The sequence below is a fragment of the Centrocercus urophasianus genome, unplaced genomic scaffold (assembly GCF_019232065.1).
Source record: "Centrocercus urophasianus isolate 14NV4802_14NV808 unplaced genomic scaffold, USGS_Curo_1.0 seq_12, whole genome shotgun sequence".
Lineage (NCBI taxonomy): Eukaryota > Metazoa > Chordata > Aves > Galliformes > Phasianidae > Centrocercus > Centrocercus urophasianus.
Genome location: NW_024884364.1, coordinates 66,811,567 through 66,828,078, shown reverse-complemented (window position 1 = coordinate 66,828,078; position 16,512 = coordinate 66,811,567). Strand labels below are relative to the sequence as shown.

Here is a 16,512-nt window from a genome sequence, read left to right as displayed (position 1 = left end):
GATCATTAATTTTTCTCTAGAAGTCAGAGAAGAATGATCTATATTTGCTTATTTCTGGTAATGGTCAGTTTTGAAGATAAGACACATGTATTATTTGTCTGCTAGTTTTATGAGTACTCTCATACCTACAATATGGAGCTTACTGTTTTTCAGGTCACTTTTAGTAAAAAATAAACGGCAAACTCAACCATGCAGAAAAATTAGTTGGGCAAAATTTGTTTGATCCTTCTTTTTTATGGGATTATCTTTAATAATGTTGTTTAAAAACACACCAGGATCCTCAATCTTCCTTAATGTGCAAAAGGCCCATGGTTTGTAGCACTGAGGGACAAGATTTAGTGATGAGATTCAGTAGGTCATGTTGACAGTGGCACATAGAATCACAGATGAATGGAACGATCATAGAATCTAAGATCATCATGTCCAACTGCTAACCCATCACTACCATGCCCACTAAACCATGTCCCTAAGTGCCACATCTACTCGTTTCTTGAAGGTCTTTTCCAACCTAAACGACGCTATGACAATATGAATTTGTATTAGAGAAACAGAATGGTTCTTAACAGCATAGCAGTTCATTTTCATTATGGCCTGTGTAGACCCTCCTCCAGATAAATGGACTACAGTCATTTCAACTGTCTGAATTCAGTACTTATTTCAAATGACATACTGTTTAATGTCAGTTTACATTCCTAGAAGAGACAGTGAATTGCAGCATCCCAGGTGAATACTCATTGCTCTTCAGCTGTGGTTGAAAAAGGGAACCAGGCAGCAGAGGATGGTCACAGCTTTACCTTTCTCAGGTGATAAGACATAGAGCCAAAACGTGGCTCTGTGTCATAGAGTACATAGTGAACACTACTCCATTTTGTGAATTCTCAACCAGTTTAAGAGCTAGCCAGATGATTGAATTTTTATCTCTTTACTCCAGACTTTCACCATTTCTTCTCACATATTGTGGAGAAGATTTTTCTTCCCTTTTTTTCATTCTAAGACAGGACTTAAGCTACTTGAAGGAAAGGTATTTATACATGTATTTAATGGGAAGGAGAGAATAGGACCGAGTAGGCATACTTTTTACTGGATTCCAAAGTTACAGTAAAAGGCGAATAACCACATAAATAGCAGTACCATGCTTTTCTTGTTCATTAATAATTACTTCCCAAGATAGAGGAGAAAAGCCATTTGTGGTCTCTTGTTATTCCTGCAGTGAAAATCCCTAAAGAAAGGCTTAATCTCGTTTCTCTCTCATTCAATATATCCATTATGAAACTGCTAAAATGATCAAAGGATTATCAGAAATTGAGTATGTCTCCTCCACCCACCTTATGTTTTCTGTCTTCCTATATTACTTTTGATCTCTTTATCCTTGCTTACAAGATTCTCTAAAGTTCTGTAATATATACACCCATTTTGTTAATATCACACAGCATGAAGGACTAACTTTTTTGAAGTAAAAATACATGATTAAATTTCTGACATTAATAGCATGTTCAAGAGCACTGTAATCATAATAATGTATCTTGCTTTTTGAGATCATAGCTTTGCGACCTTCTACTTCTTCCTTAGATGGAACACTTAAAATTAAAATGGAATACTGTATTTTTAATCTGTGGAGGATTTTATTATAAGAATATGAGTAAATATGCAGTCTGTGAGTAAGTGACCATTTCTACTCACATGGCATAGAGAGTTCCCAAGCTTTTTATAGTTGCCATTCCATTGCCAGCAGTGTGTTTCATTTCTGCTGGATGCGTGACCCCAAAACATTAGCAGGAACATGGAATTTTCTGTCCACCTATGTTCCTATATTTTCCAGAGGAACTATATTTCAGACTTTGTTCATTAAAACTTTACTAAAAAGACTAAAGATGTAATTTCTTGGTATTAGCAATAACAGTTTCATGGAAGGCATGTGAGTTGAAGCTTTCCAGTTTAGCTTTAAATTTGTGTACACATTTTACAAGGCTATGTGATCTAGAAGCCAGAGGGAAGGAAGGAGTGACAAAAACATCAGCAGTCTCCAAAATTTACAGGAAAAGAATAAGAAACACAGCATGCTTTTAACATGGGATCAAAGGGATAAATACATCCCCAAAGAGCTTTTAAATAATTTTTTTTTTAAAGTCTGTTACTCAATTTTTCTTTATTTGTGAACTGAGAGCTTCCTACTGTGCTTGTAGGAGTAAGTCATGGTAGGCAGGAAGTTCTAACACACTACAATGTGTTAAAGTAACACCAACAGTGGCAAAATAATGTGGCAATGTGGGAGCCTCAGCATGAAATCACGCAAAATGGTTGATGTTAAAATGGCAAGCACAAAGAATATTTGTCAGTGACAAAAGAAAATCAATATTTAAGATCAATGCCAGTCATAGGGAGCAGCGAGAACAAGTAACAAAAGAACACAAAGCACTTTTGCGAACACTTAAAAGAAAAAAAAGAAAAAAAAAAAAAAAGTAAAACAATTACACTGAAATAAAAGCCTCTTTGGCCCATGTTGGGATAGATTTGCAAGTCAAAATCAGAAACAATACTGTTACTGATTTCTCATGTTGCCACTTCCAGCCAGCTCTAAAATGGTAAAACTTCCTAGATGGGTGTATGAGTTAAATAAGATTCTGAAATACCAGATTAACATCCATCTTTCAATTTTAATCATTTTTTAACTGTTATGAGATTGTATACAAGAGCACATCCCAAATCTACTTCTGTTCTGCCTTTATGCCATTTAGATGTGGTGCTCAGGGACATGATTTAGTGGAGGGTTGTTGGAGTTAGGGTAGTATGGTTATGTCGTGGTTGGACGCAATGATCTTTAAGGTCTTTTTCAACCTGAGTGAGTCTATGATTCTCTACAGCAATGGGACAGGAAGATGGGCTCTCCAGTGCTCACCTCCCCAGCACATTTTTCACGAAACAGGATTCTAAAAGGTGTTTGAAAACCCCTTTTTTAGAACAATGGTGACAGAAGTGTAAAGACATGGCTATCCTTCTCATTAGGTCTGATTTAATTAGGCAGTTTGTTACTATAATGATGTGTTTGAGTGAGACAAAGTTACAATAGAATGATAGAATCATAGAATCCTCAGAGTTGGAAGGTACCTCTGAAGGCCACCTAGTCCAATTCCCCTGCAATGAACAGGGACACCACAGCTCGATCAGGTTGCCCAGGGCTTGATCCAGCCTTGCCTTGAAAGCCTCCAGGGACAGGGCACCAACTACATCACAGGGCAACCTGTTTCAGTACCTCACCATCCTCACTGTAAAAGATTTTTAGATCTGCACAGAGCCCACAGAATACTTGTCTGAATAGCTACTAATTCAAGAATGCCATTGCTCTACATGTCACTGCAATGTTATGTCTAACCTAGGAAGGCCTTCTAGGCTGAAGCACCTGAAACATGTTTGGGAACTAAAAATGACAAGGGCAAAACTAGTAAAATCTGACAGACACAGCTAGTTGACCTGAAATGTCTTGAAAAACTGCATTTGAAAGGCTTTATATTACTTGTAGCACACAAATTATGTCAATCTTTCTACCGTCACTGGCAGCTTTAGAGAGATGGATGTGTACTTAATTAGATGGTATATGCTCATCTTATTGAAGTGCCTCTCAAGTAGTTAGTAAACACCACAACAGCCAAATCTGGGAGGGATACATACACCTTACAACCTTAGGGAATGAGAACTAAATCAAAGATGCCTATTAAGTAATTTTCTCAAGCTCTGCAGGAAATGTGTACTTGGCCAATAAACTGAACCCAGACCTCCAGAGTTCCACTCCATTTCCTTAGCTGCTAAGATACTTCCTCTCCCAAAACATAGCACAGTTTGTTGAGAAAGTAAATTCTAAATAATGGCATACATCAAATAAGTGAAATTTCACCAAAGTACAGACTCAGACTCATGCAGCTATTGAAAGAGAACTTCTAATAGTGCTCCCTTTTACATTCACAGCAGTAACATTTAAAGAGCCCAGAGAGAAATTACTAAAACCAAACTTACTATGGAATTTAATTAAAATGATACAGAACAACAGAAAGACTTCACTACCTTTTTCCGAAAAATCCATCTTTCACAGGATATTGAATGACAAAATCCTTAGATATTAAAGGTCAGAAGAATGCAGATGAATTGAATGTACAGCAAAGTAAGATGTATATTCTCCAATCTGATTAACTCTCTCCTAAATTCAGATTTATAAATCATGTTTCTCTTAAGGAATAAAAGCCAGCCAAACCACTGAAAAACAACAACCACACTACTCAGTAAGGATTTCATGCATAAAGAACACCTTCAAAATACTGCAAGGGCTTTAAATACATGGATTTTTCAGAAGCCTATTTTCTTTTTACTTTTAGGCAGATAGAATTGAAACAATAACTCATGGTGAGATGAATAAAATTCTGAGTGTTTATCTAGACTTTGATGTTTTGCTTTCTTTGGTCTGTATTTTTGTCTTTGTTTCACTAGAATGAAGCCCATACGGGGCAATATTTTAATGAAATAGTATTTTAGTGCATTGCTTTCTTTTGAATGCCACTGACATCCAGCAAGGTCATAGAATACTGGAAAGCCTTCAGATTTGATAAAGGAGGATGAGAAGAAAACTGTAGTTTTTATTCAAGAGTACTAAGCAGTCACTGATGCAGGAGGTTTACATTCTCTGGAACATATTTTATCATTTGTTCACAATTCCTAACAAGGGCAAAGGCAGACCAAGTAAATCAAATGCTATCCTAACTTTCACGTGGAGGCATTTTCACTGTCAGTTCAGCTCTGTTTTATCTACGTACTCAAGATAGTTATTTTAGAATACCACAAAAGTTGTTCCTGTTGCTTTCAAAAACAAGAATTAAATTTGGGAAAAGAAATAGTCAGTCACTATCCACATGCATCTTCCCCTCCTCAGTGAGTCTATTTTCAAGATGGAACCAGAGTAATGAGGTTATTCATTATGATTAATCATGCTTCTTGGTGTGTATAACTGTATTCTGTCGTTAATAAACAAGTATGTCTGTGGTAAATAACATAGGACTGGATTTGATTTATATGAAAATTCTGAGAGATAAAGAAAGATTACTTATGTTGCTTAAAGTAAATATATACATATGTATATATATATAAAAGATTAAATATATTTCTCTTTTGAGCACACAATACAGAGCATTTATAAGGAATACATTTTTCTATTTTCTCACTCTGAGTGTCGCACACTTTTTCTTAATCTAACAAATTTTGAAGAACTGCAGAATTAAATGCATTTTAAATGATTTTTGAGTACAAATACTGTAGCTGCTATTATTCACCATAGTCCTTATGCCAACATTTGAGCAATGCTGATTACACATAGTAATTTATTAAAAAGCAGTGCATACCTGTAGACATGCGGGAGCTCTACCTTGGGGTTTATTAACATCAACAGCCACAAGCTGCCAACCTCCAGCAGCATCTTCATGAAACATCTTGAAAGGAAAAGTAATTGTCAGAAATGTTTTACATGCCAATAAGTACAAATGAAGTATAAACACAAGGATAATAAAAAGAATATAATAAAGAATAAGTACAAGTGAAAGTCCTTAAAGACTTTCATGATAATTAACTTAAAATGAAAGAGGAACAGTTTTTATTGCTGCAGAAAAAAAGCAAGCAACATGCTCTTTTCCCAACATGAATAAGTTCTGAATTTTACTCAGGTAACATCAAACACAAGGTATCTCTGTTAGTCCTAACACAGAAACTGATTCAGTTTAACTCTGATCCTTACCATCAGATAGTGGTACCCATTCATAATAAATTTCTTCCTTAGTATACTTAATCTGAAGAAATACAAACACATTTTGACCTAAAATTAAGTTTCACAATTTATTTTCAAATAAAAGATAATTCTTGACTTTTTCACTGGCAAAATTATTTTAGTCCAAGGATCAGACTTCATTTTTCTTGCACCGATGGGCATTAAGAGTAGTTGTGAAGTACTTCTATACTGCTACCCAAAGCTTTTAATTTATGTAAACAGCTGAATGATATCCCAGCAATTATGATGTAAATGGAAAAAATTCTCTTGACCACAGTGGTACTTACTTTTTACCAACTCTTATTTTCCGGGGGGAAAAAAAGTGAGAAACAAAAGGACATAAAAGCTGTACACTGCTGGGGTTAAGAAGCCATGTCTGGGAGTGATTAACACTGCCCATGAAATGCCCTTGATAGGAAATGAAAGGCTCTATTGTTTTTATTGCTGTTTGAGAGTCTGCATATATTATGTAACGAAGCAGGGAAAAGTTCCCACCTCACTCCTATCCTTTTCTTGCCACTCAGCACCAAGCAGTCCATCTCTAGAACACAGCCACAGCAGCATGGCTGAAGGCTAAAAGCTTTTTCATTAGACTGTGGGGAGTGTCACATAAATGCAGTTGTGATTATGTTCTTGTGTAGCATTTAGGTAACAGGAAGAGTTGCCAACTCTTTGTACCATTTAGTTCTCTTTGTACCATTCTTTAATGTGCAGAGCTGAAGGGTTTTGTGAGAATCTTACGTTTATCCTTCTCCATAGTCCCCTTCAATGACTTTGACTTTCTTCCGTAGGACTAAGTTTCTGGACCACTTTAATGATTTTCGAAGTGGTCAAATAAAGCAAGATACCAGTGCTCTTTCTCAAGGCTATTTCATACACAAAACAATCCAGGTATTCAACTGGTTCTTTGAACAAGAAACCCTGGAATAAATTTCCTTCCCTCCTTAATTCAGAAGAAGATCAATCGTTTTTTTTTAGTTCAGTAACAGGGACTACCTTTATGTCTCATATCAGTGACTCAATGAAAAAATAACCATTCACTTGTCTCCAGCCTACATACCATTTTTATTTTGCTTTATACTATTTATAATCAATATGTTCATAATACTTCAGGATCATGACATTATTTTGGATTTTTTTTCTTATTCTTGGAATACTTTAGTATTGGCTGCTTCTTGAATTTCCCTATATAGACCTCTCTGTTCCAGAGGATATAGGCTAAGCCTCTATGGTTCAGGAACTTGTTCTGTGAAATAAAATCTACATTCCTTGTGCTAAGTATGTACTATGTAAAAAAGTCTTTTCTTGTTGTTATACGTAACATTGATATCAAGTCTGCTTTGACAAAGCAATAAAAGGAGTAACAATGCAACAAAGTCTATTTGAGGCAAAAAATGAAGCAACAAGCAAAAAAATGACAGATTTATATAAGGATTACAAGAATACCCAAAGATTTATCAGAAAGCATTAATAAACAGTTTTGAAGATACTTAAATCCTCTGGTTTAAGAAAACAAATAATCTCCAGCTATAGAGATTAGAAAAAAAAAAAATTTCATCAGTATATTTCTCACATCCATCTTTCTAAGGGCTTTTTGCACACAGTTGGTACTGGTCTCTCAAAGATGGCAAAACTCTCTAGTCTGGAAAAGCCTGACCATTTGTACACTCAGGATATTTAATATGATTGTTACAGTAATGAGTGAGGGAGTTTAAATCTCAACCCTTATTTCTAAACATGCGTCTTTCTTACTACCCAATCCAAGCTTAGTGCACTTCCTATCATATCTTTTTCCTATCCGTTATCTTAAATCCAGGGTCTCACTTCCTATGCCAACTTCAAATCTGAGCATGGCTCTTTCATTGCCTCAGCACTTTGTTCACACTTAAGCTACACTCTGACCTCTCTTCTTCCAGCTCCAGTTTGCAATTTCAGCTCTTCTTCGTTAGCACAGAAAGTGATATTCACTTGGCAACCCTAATTCCAAACCCTCCAATGACATGAGAAACAAACTACTATCCTATTTAATTAAAATAGAAACTTTGCCATAACATACCCAGTCAACTAGAGGACCATATTAATCCTCTCTACCATATTTTTATTAAGAAGATATTATACTCTAGAACAGAATGTTATATGAAAATACATATAACAAGTGTAAAACATACGTGGTAATGTGTGAAGTTGTATATAATTGAACCTAGTGGGATGTAATAATAATTCACTGCAATGTTTCCCTTATTATTCATTCTTAAACAAAAAACAGTCCAATCCTCAAAGAAACTCAGTATTTGAGTTCATCACCTGAGTGGTGGCAGTTGAAGTGGTACTACTCCTAGATCCCCACATTTGCTGGAACTGCACTCTGATTTCTGCAAACGTTTCAATGATGACTGCAATGAAAACATTCTGCAAAAAGAATGAGAAAGAATGGCTGAAATGAAGCTCAGCAAGCAGAAAAGAGAAAATATTCATTCTCATCTGTATTTCAGACAAGTGTAAGAGAACAAATTTTTCAGTACCTTAACAAGCCAGGCCAGAAAGAAAATTAAGGTGATGAAATAGAAATATGAACGCCATCGGGGAAAGCTGTCAATTGCTCGATACATAAGGAACACCCAGCCTTCCTGAGAAGCAGCTTCATAAACAGTAAATATGCTCGTGCCTAGGAAGAAATGAAAATGTTTTGCATTAAGCCCCCTGAAAGTTTTCAATACCAACAAACAATCACCTTTTATCTATTTTGATTTTTCTTTTCTCTAAAAGGTATCAGCTCTCCTCTCATCACTTCAGAGAGAAGATTTTCAGGTGCATTTCTGTTCCTTCTTTATGCAATTGAATCCGAATTGATTTAATATCACACCAGACTTCATTACCTTCCTGGAAACACATATACAATCCCTTAGATTATTTGATTGGGAATATGCACATGTCTCCAAAGGCAGAATTTGTTCCATTATGTCACTTCAGTAACACTTGTGACAACAGGTAGCTTTTTTTCAAACTATCAAGTTCAGCATTCAGCAGGTGAAAGGAATCACAACATAAGGAAGACTGAGTAGCAATATGCCAAGATGGTGCTTGATGAAAGAAAAGTTATGAGTGGTTTATATATGTGGCAACAGCTTTTGAATAAAAGCTGTGAATTTACTGCTTCTTCATTTAAAATATAAGATCAAAATGCATCCTAAAGGCTGAGGGACAAAGTGCTCTAGCCAGCTCCTCCTTCCTCCTTATCTCTACAACAGAAATTTTACAATTGAGATTATGGTTGGGGAGATGTATGTCACTCTGTTTTGAAATAATTTTAGGGGCTATTACTGCTGTAAGCTCTGTATGGCTACTCTGCAAAGTGCAGGGCAGACTCGAGAACAAGTTTAAGTATGCCAAATGATGCACGTGTTTCTCAGTTCTATCACTAGCTGCAATTTGGCTATGAAATGATGATGCTTAGCAACATAGGAGCTACAGTTACCTGCACCAGATGGAATACTAAAACGCCTGTGCCCCAATTCACAGAAACAATGTGGAGAGAAATTCAATTTCTCCACTTACGTGGAGCTAGGGTGCTGTGGCTTAAACGATGTTCTAGAATGGGCTCCAGAGTTTACAAACTGAATCAAGAATCTTATCTCCAGCAGCCCTTCACCTACACTTAGCTGGCAGCACTCACACGCAGGCACCATCCCCATCAGAGGAAATACATCTGTTATCCTATTACTTAACATTCGAAAAACAGTGCTTGGACAATGACAACTTTTAGCTATAATGCAACTCTTGTTTAAGTAGACAATTTTTTTATACACATGGGCTAAATTTAAGTACTTCTGATTTTGTTTTCTTCCTATTCGTCAGCTAGTTATTTGCTAATGACAAGTCTATCAAGTATGAAAGGCCTAATAGGGATAAGTGTCAAAATCTCATATATAGAAAAATAAAACAAATAACAGTACTAAAAAAAGAAGTGCCATTTACTCTTCACTCTTTTCTATTTTTGCCACATAAAAGGAACAAACTAGGAAGTCTTCTATGAAGAGTATGTAATATATGAATTTGGAAAATATAAAGAAAAAAACAAAGAGATATTTTGGTATGAATAAAAACACTTGCTGGGGATCAGTTTTCTTACCCACTAATTTCTCCCTCTGTGTGGCTAGTAAGTAATAATAGATGAGCTTTGCCTTACTGAGAATGGAGATATTTATAAACCTGCTGTGCTTGGAAAGTGCTAACTCTGCTAATGCCCCCCAAAGAGAGCATCTCCAAAGTTCAATAGCAAACTGGTCATATTAGTTACAATAAGAAGGAGTTTGGTCCTCAGTAAGTACAGAAAAATATGACTGTTTGCACAATTAATATATATAATTAACTTCCCTTCATTAAGCAGTTTTGAAAAGAAATGCGTATTTATAAATAAAGGTAAGTAAATAGTGCACCTAGCATCGCAGATAATCATGGTTAGATCTGAATGTGACAAAGTGTGTGACTTCCATTCAAATGGATCTTGCCAATGAATGCCTGACCATACAGATCTGATTCTTCCTGTGTAAGACAAGATGGAGGAGAACGCAGCCACTGTTTTGCCAGCTCTCTGTGGAGAGCTCCAGCATAGATCTCTACTGAAAAGATCTTTCGGACTTTGACAGACAAAAGAGACAAGCAAGCTAAAGCAAAAGAAAAACTAGATAGCTTAAAATGAAAAATCTATGGTAATTGTTTTGAAGGAAAGTGAATAGAAATGGAAATTTCTAGTTCTGAATTACCCTGCAAAGAAAAACAACATAGCAGTGACTCTCTAACTGCACAGTAACATCTAATACCTTGAGCAGACAGGTAATCCACAATTTCTTTTGTTTCCAGCTAGACCAAATTTCCTTCACCTTGGTCTCTTATACAGCATCACTCTTGCTACAGAGTTGTACCACCTTGATATTGGGCACCAATCCCAATCTCTTTATCAATTCCAGTTTCCTGATCACACTTCCCATTCTATCCAACCTAATCTAAATTAATTTTGCTTTCCTACACCCCTCTCCTCATTTCAGCACTCCTACGCTTATCTCATGCTCTTATTCACCACATCAATCAGATTACTTTGTCTTTGGCACATCCTGAGAGCCAGCTACATAGAGACAATGAAAACACGAGCAGAGAAGGTCAAAGCATTCTCCATTTGAATTAAGTCTCATCAAAGTATTTCCAAAGCCATTTGGAAACTGTATCTGATTCTGTAAAGCTTCTTTAACGGTAGGAAGCTCTTTCAGGAAGAAGAGTTTGATTCAATATGACAATGGTATTGTGTGTAGCTGAGAGGTTCAGTTTATCTCCAGCTGAAGAGTTCTGGCATGAAATCTCCTTCAAATTTAGGTAGACATGGGATCTGAACTGTAGTAATCCAGTGTCTCACACTGAAACAATCAAATCTTAATCCCAAAGTGGACTTTTAGCTCTATTCCACTTACGTGCTTCTTAAATCAATTGGTTTTACTTTGAGAAGGAGAAAAATCAAACTGTGAAATCAAACTATGGAATCTCACAGAACGCTGTGGAATCATGGAATTGTTCTACTGTCACCTTCTAACTCTGTTCCTCCATTACTTCATTTCATGAAAAATCTTGCATAAGAGAGAGTTTGAGAAGTGCTGCTACTGAAGTGAGGAGACATGGATCAATGGAATTTCTTCTGTTTATACTCACTAATTTGATCTATTGATGTTGAATGGTTTATACGGTCATTGTGGACTGGCAAAAATGTTAATCCTTTCTGTTAATTCTCTTGGTTATTGAATTCCTGTTTATTGGACAGTGTTCTAAGGATCAATGTATAGAGGTGGAATAAAAATAATGATCAAGTATAGATAGCCAAGCCATTTATGCTTCTTCAGAAAATACTAGTCTCTTATCAATACTGAATTACTCATCAGTGTATGGTTCTGTATTTTGCATTTCAGAAATTCCTAAAGTAATGGTTTAATTATCTAATATTATACTGTTGCTGTACTGATTAAAACATGGAATAAAATAGTGTTTTTAGGCAGAGGTTAAGAAAAAGAAGGAAACTATTAAAAGTTGCTGGCTAGGAAACTGTAATTAGTCATTACCAGTAGGAAAATCACAGTGAAGACTGGTAAAATAGTAGGGATGTGAAGTATTTATAACACATACACTGGACCATCTGCCACACTCAGCAATGTAATGAATGGAAAAAACCATTCAGCCCTGCTGAAATAGTATGTGTTCATCTATGACATTACAGCAAAAGTACACTTCATATGTAGCTGTTACAAGTGTACTTAAGGCTATTACATATTATAAGGTGATCACCACTAAGAATATGCATTCTTAATGTATGTGACTATGCAGAAATACTGCTTTCAATATTGGTGCCAGGAATTACACTGCTAACTGCCTCTGTAAATACAGTTTTGACTGGATATAGAGTACAGACATGACAGTATGGGATTCAATGCCATAAAATATATTACTTTCAATAATTTCTTCTTGGTTAACATCTTCCTTAATTCATGCCCTTTGCTCTTCTAAAGATTACATTTGTTTCAAGACAATCAGCAACCAACTCTATTATTTGCAAGCATTTAAGATCTGAGTACATCTTCCTAAAGCAAATGCACAAGTTATTAAAAAGATTTTCCTTTCACAGCAGCCCTGTTTTACTCACCGTGAATTTTAAGTGACATGGCAATGTTGCCATATATGAAACCTAACTTATGTATCTTAGATCAAATGGCAGAATTCTCCTTTTCCATAGGTTTCAGCTTATTGCACATCAGTGACAAAGTGCCTTCCACTAGTTGAGAGGGCTTAAGCCCTGATCACACAGTGCTAGAAGTGCCACGATTAAAGCAAGAAGAGAGATTTTGTTTGAATTCATCTAATAGATTCCATATTTTTATGTTATAGTAAACCAATTTCTTTAACCAGTCAGGACGATTCAGCAAAAAAAGGAAGGAAAATATTTCTAAATAGACAGATTAAAATAAATACATAACAATCATAACATATTTCAGTCTCAAAAGACTACTTCTATATAACCAATACATATTCTTACCTTTGGAAATATTTTGCAATTGCATGTGATTTTTATCAAAAAGAAAAGAAAAAGTCCAGAAAAGAAAAGAATGAAGAATAGGAAAAGAAACGGAATCTTACTCAACTTGTGCAACATTTTCACTTGTTTCGTACCTTTAAGTAGAAATACAGTAATCAGGAAGAAAAACTATAAAACCATATCCTTGCTAATTATGCTCATTTACATACATGGACATTCAGCACTGAAATGTAGGGGACTTACACCTTCTTCAGTACATAAGTTTCTTTTGAATCTACCAGCTGGGAGCATTGGCCTGAAGGGGCATTGAGGAAGTAGTTGCTTTACTACCCAAAGGATAAATGATTATAAATGATTATAATAGAAGAAAGCTCTATTGGTTTCCATGCCTAACAGGCTGCAGAGTTGCTTGGCTCTTTCATGCTATGCAAATGAATAGAGTACAAGAGAAAAAAAGAATTAAAGGCATCAGAGCACATGGCTGATGATTTTCCATAGAGGAGTGAGAAAAACAACCAAAAACCTATATTGTAAATACCTAAGAAAAAGGAAACGTATTTAAAAAAAATACTCATAGCTTACAGAACGAAACAATAGCACCATTACAGAGAGATTCTATTCAATGCAGTATTTTTTAGATTTATGCACATTTTTAAAAAAATAGAAGATTTTCTTTTCATTTTTGTGCCTCTTTGACACCACTGTGCTCTGTGACATCAGATCTTGCTATAATCAACCTCACCTTGTGAATGGACACAATGAAAAAGGGCGTGCATTAATACTGACATTTTTATAACTACAGAATTAAAGGAGGCAAGCTAAAAGGTCACGTGGAATATTTGCCAGATCTGGAAACAGAATCCTTTTATACTGAATCTATGCTATGTTCTTGCTTTGAGATTAGGGGAAAAGGATGCACTGCACCAAGGTGCTGTCTTTCATAAACATCAGTCTCGTGTGATTTGTAGCAACTCCAGGTGAGAAACAAAAACTAAAAACTGTTATTTGAAGTGCCTGTAATTCCAGAATTTTCTGCATATGTTTTCTGTAGTTACTGACCACCTCAGATTACCACATCAGTTTTTTCTCAGTTCTGCTGTGCCTTCATTGAAGTTGTTGAAAAAAGCAATTAATGGAGGGGGAGAATGCCCATACCAACTAGGTGAACTTCCATGAAACAAATCCCTACTGGTACAGATAGTCTCTAGAGGAGATACAGTTAAGAAAAATAAAATGAATGAAAACAAAACCATTCCCTTAAGATAGACACCAGAAGAATTGAGTTTTGCAAAAGCATGATGTAAGGTTGGCTTTTGATTTTTATTTTTTATTTTTTTAATCAGTAGGAATGTTAAAATGCATACTTTTTTATTAAAGGCTTAAAATACGATATAGTGTTAGCTAAGGAAAGGCCTGAGATTCCAGCTGGGAGCCCGCCATGGATTTCCGCACGTTTCAAGAGCCGCTAGATGGCGATGCAGCACCTCGAGCACATCTGGAGCACCAGGCGGCCACTAAGCCGCTGCCCGAGACAGCTCGGGCTGATAACCTCCCAGCGTGCCTGCAAAAGGATTGATTTTTCTATTTCCTGGCGAAACGAAGAAGCCCTCGGGTGCTGTCTAATTTAATTCCGCTGTGCTGAATACTGAAAGGTATCGTTCCTTCTGATGGCTTGCTAAATGTCGTACCTGTAGCAAAACAACCCTTCTCCTAGCTGCCAAAATGCTGCTGACCCTGTCTCTGTCACTGTTCACTTTCACCGATAAAATCAAGAAGCTGAATGTTCCTGGATGTTCCCACTGATCAGCCAGCTATTAGATTGTGTCTCATCTTCCTGCAGTGACGTATTTGTAAAACACTGCATGCAGTCAGGATCTTACAGCTATTTTACACTGTTGCTTTGATATAAGTAGAAATGAATAAAAATTGCTCAGGAATGCAACACCAAAACTGGTTGCACTTCTGGGAAGTTGGCAATAGGTGCAACTGAGCAAAAAAGCAAATACTGAATGGCCTAGTGGGCTTTCTTATTTGTCTCTCTGAGAGAGCCATCCAGTCCATTTTACTCTTCCAAGCAACTTGTATCAAAATTTGCAAGCCAGCAGGGATGAGGAGGAAAAGAAAAAGAACAAACCATGCCAATGCTCTGCTCCTCCTTTGAAACCCAAAGCAGTACTGTAATTAGTCAGACTGACCTGTGACAAAGCTGGCAAACCAGAACCTGTATACAGCACTGATTTGGAACAGAAAGAAAAAAAAAAACACACCAATATTCCCAGTCTGAACACAGTATTTCAACCCATGAAAACACTGTGACTTCAATAACTACTGACATTATTGTTTCTTGCTTCTGAAAATCTGCTTAATTATGAGAAGACGAAGAGTCTACCTATGAGAAGATACTATGCAAGGAGACTATATATAGAAAAATACTAGTAAGGAGATATAGAAACACTGCAAATAAAAGTAGTAGGATGAATGCAATTAGTTCCACAGATACAGCAATTGAAAGATAGAAAGTCAGACAACTACAGTATTTGCAAATAAGTTTGTTCACCACTGAGAAGTGCTAGCTTAGTAATATGAATAAAGTAAAGCCTGCATGTACATTGGCTGCACAAGGTAAAAAGGAGTACCGCAGTTCACACTTAGATATACCATTAGTGTCTTAGATGTGATACTATCGGTGTTCCCCAAGCTAATACTTTAGAAAGAGAAATCTGTTTTAAATTTCTAAACAAGTCCGTAGCTTAAATTGGACAATCATTCTTCAGAATGACTTTAGGTGTGAATATGTATGAATATTTAACCAGACTAGCATTTACAGTTGCTTTTCCTTAATACTTTGATTATAATGCTCCTCATTTATACTGTCACAAATAAACCAACAGAGATCCAGAATGCCAGCAGAGCTCCATAAGCTGGTTTTATATGCATAAAAGCTGTCTGCTCTTCCCTTTTTGCAGTCCCACAGCCATAGTGCTAATATACACTCATAGAATCACAGCTCTTTTTGTGTGTGGCAACTTTAAAAAATGTACTGGCAGTTGATGAGGATCAGGGAGAGGCTGAACTGTGAATTGTTCACACTTCACACCACTACCTGGAAGCTCTGCAGCACAGTCAACAACTCCCACCTCTCCTCCTCTTTACAGAAGCTTTTTAAGGAGGCAACTTCTCCTGGATCCCCAGGCTCCCATCCCCAGCAGAACTGGCAGAACCTGGCGCTGGTGCCTGAAAGTAGGACACTGCCATGCTGGGCAACCACTGATGGCTCAGCACCACAGCCTCTGACAGGCAGCCAGCACTGACTGGAAACTTGGCCTCCAGGCTTCTCCTGTTTTCAGATCTTTGAAATCTGGGTGAGTGGTCCAGAAGTAAGCACAGTGAAATTATGCCATGTGTGAAACCAATCCTCCTGTGAGGAGAAGCATCTGTTGTGCAGTATTAAGATGGAACAGTTTCAAGGTGGACAGACACATACCTGTACCTACTGCTTTGAGGAGCCCTGTGGAATATCACAGGGAAGTCAGGATCACTAGCAAAGCCCAGGTGTTCCTATGAGCACATGTGGACAAGCAGCTTATACTGGATTCATATATAGATTCACCTGGGTCCAGAGTGAATATCAGGGAATAAGATC

General features: G+C 36.6%; 1 protein-coding gene across 1 annotated transcript in view; it reads right to left on the bottom strand.

The window, feature by feature from the left end:
- Window positions 1–16,512, bottom strand: part of NALCN (sodium leak channel, non-selective) — a 215,303-nt gene that overhangs the window by 124,229 nt on the left and 74,562 nt on the right. Inside the window, exons 8-10 of the mRNA XM_042810179.1 lie at window positions 8,323–8,465; window positions 8,105–8,209; window positions 5,382–5,468 (exon numbers count right to left, since the gene is read on the bottom strand). Coding sequence (XP_042666113.1) covers window positions 5,382–5,468; window positions 8,105–8,209; window positions 8,323–8,465 — 335 coding nt within the window. The remainder of the gene's footprint in view (window positions 1–5,381; window positions 5,469–8,104; window positions 8,210–8,322; window positions 8,466–16,512) is intronic.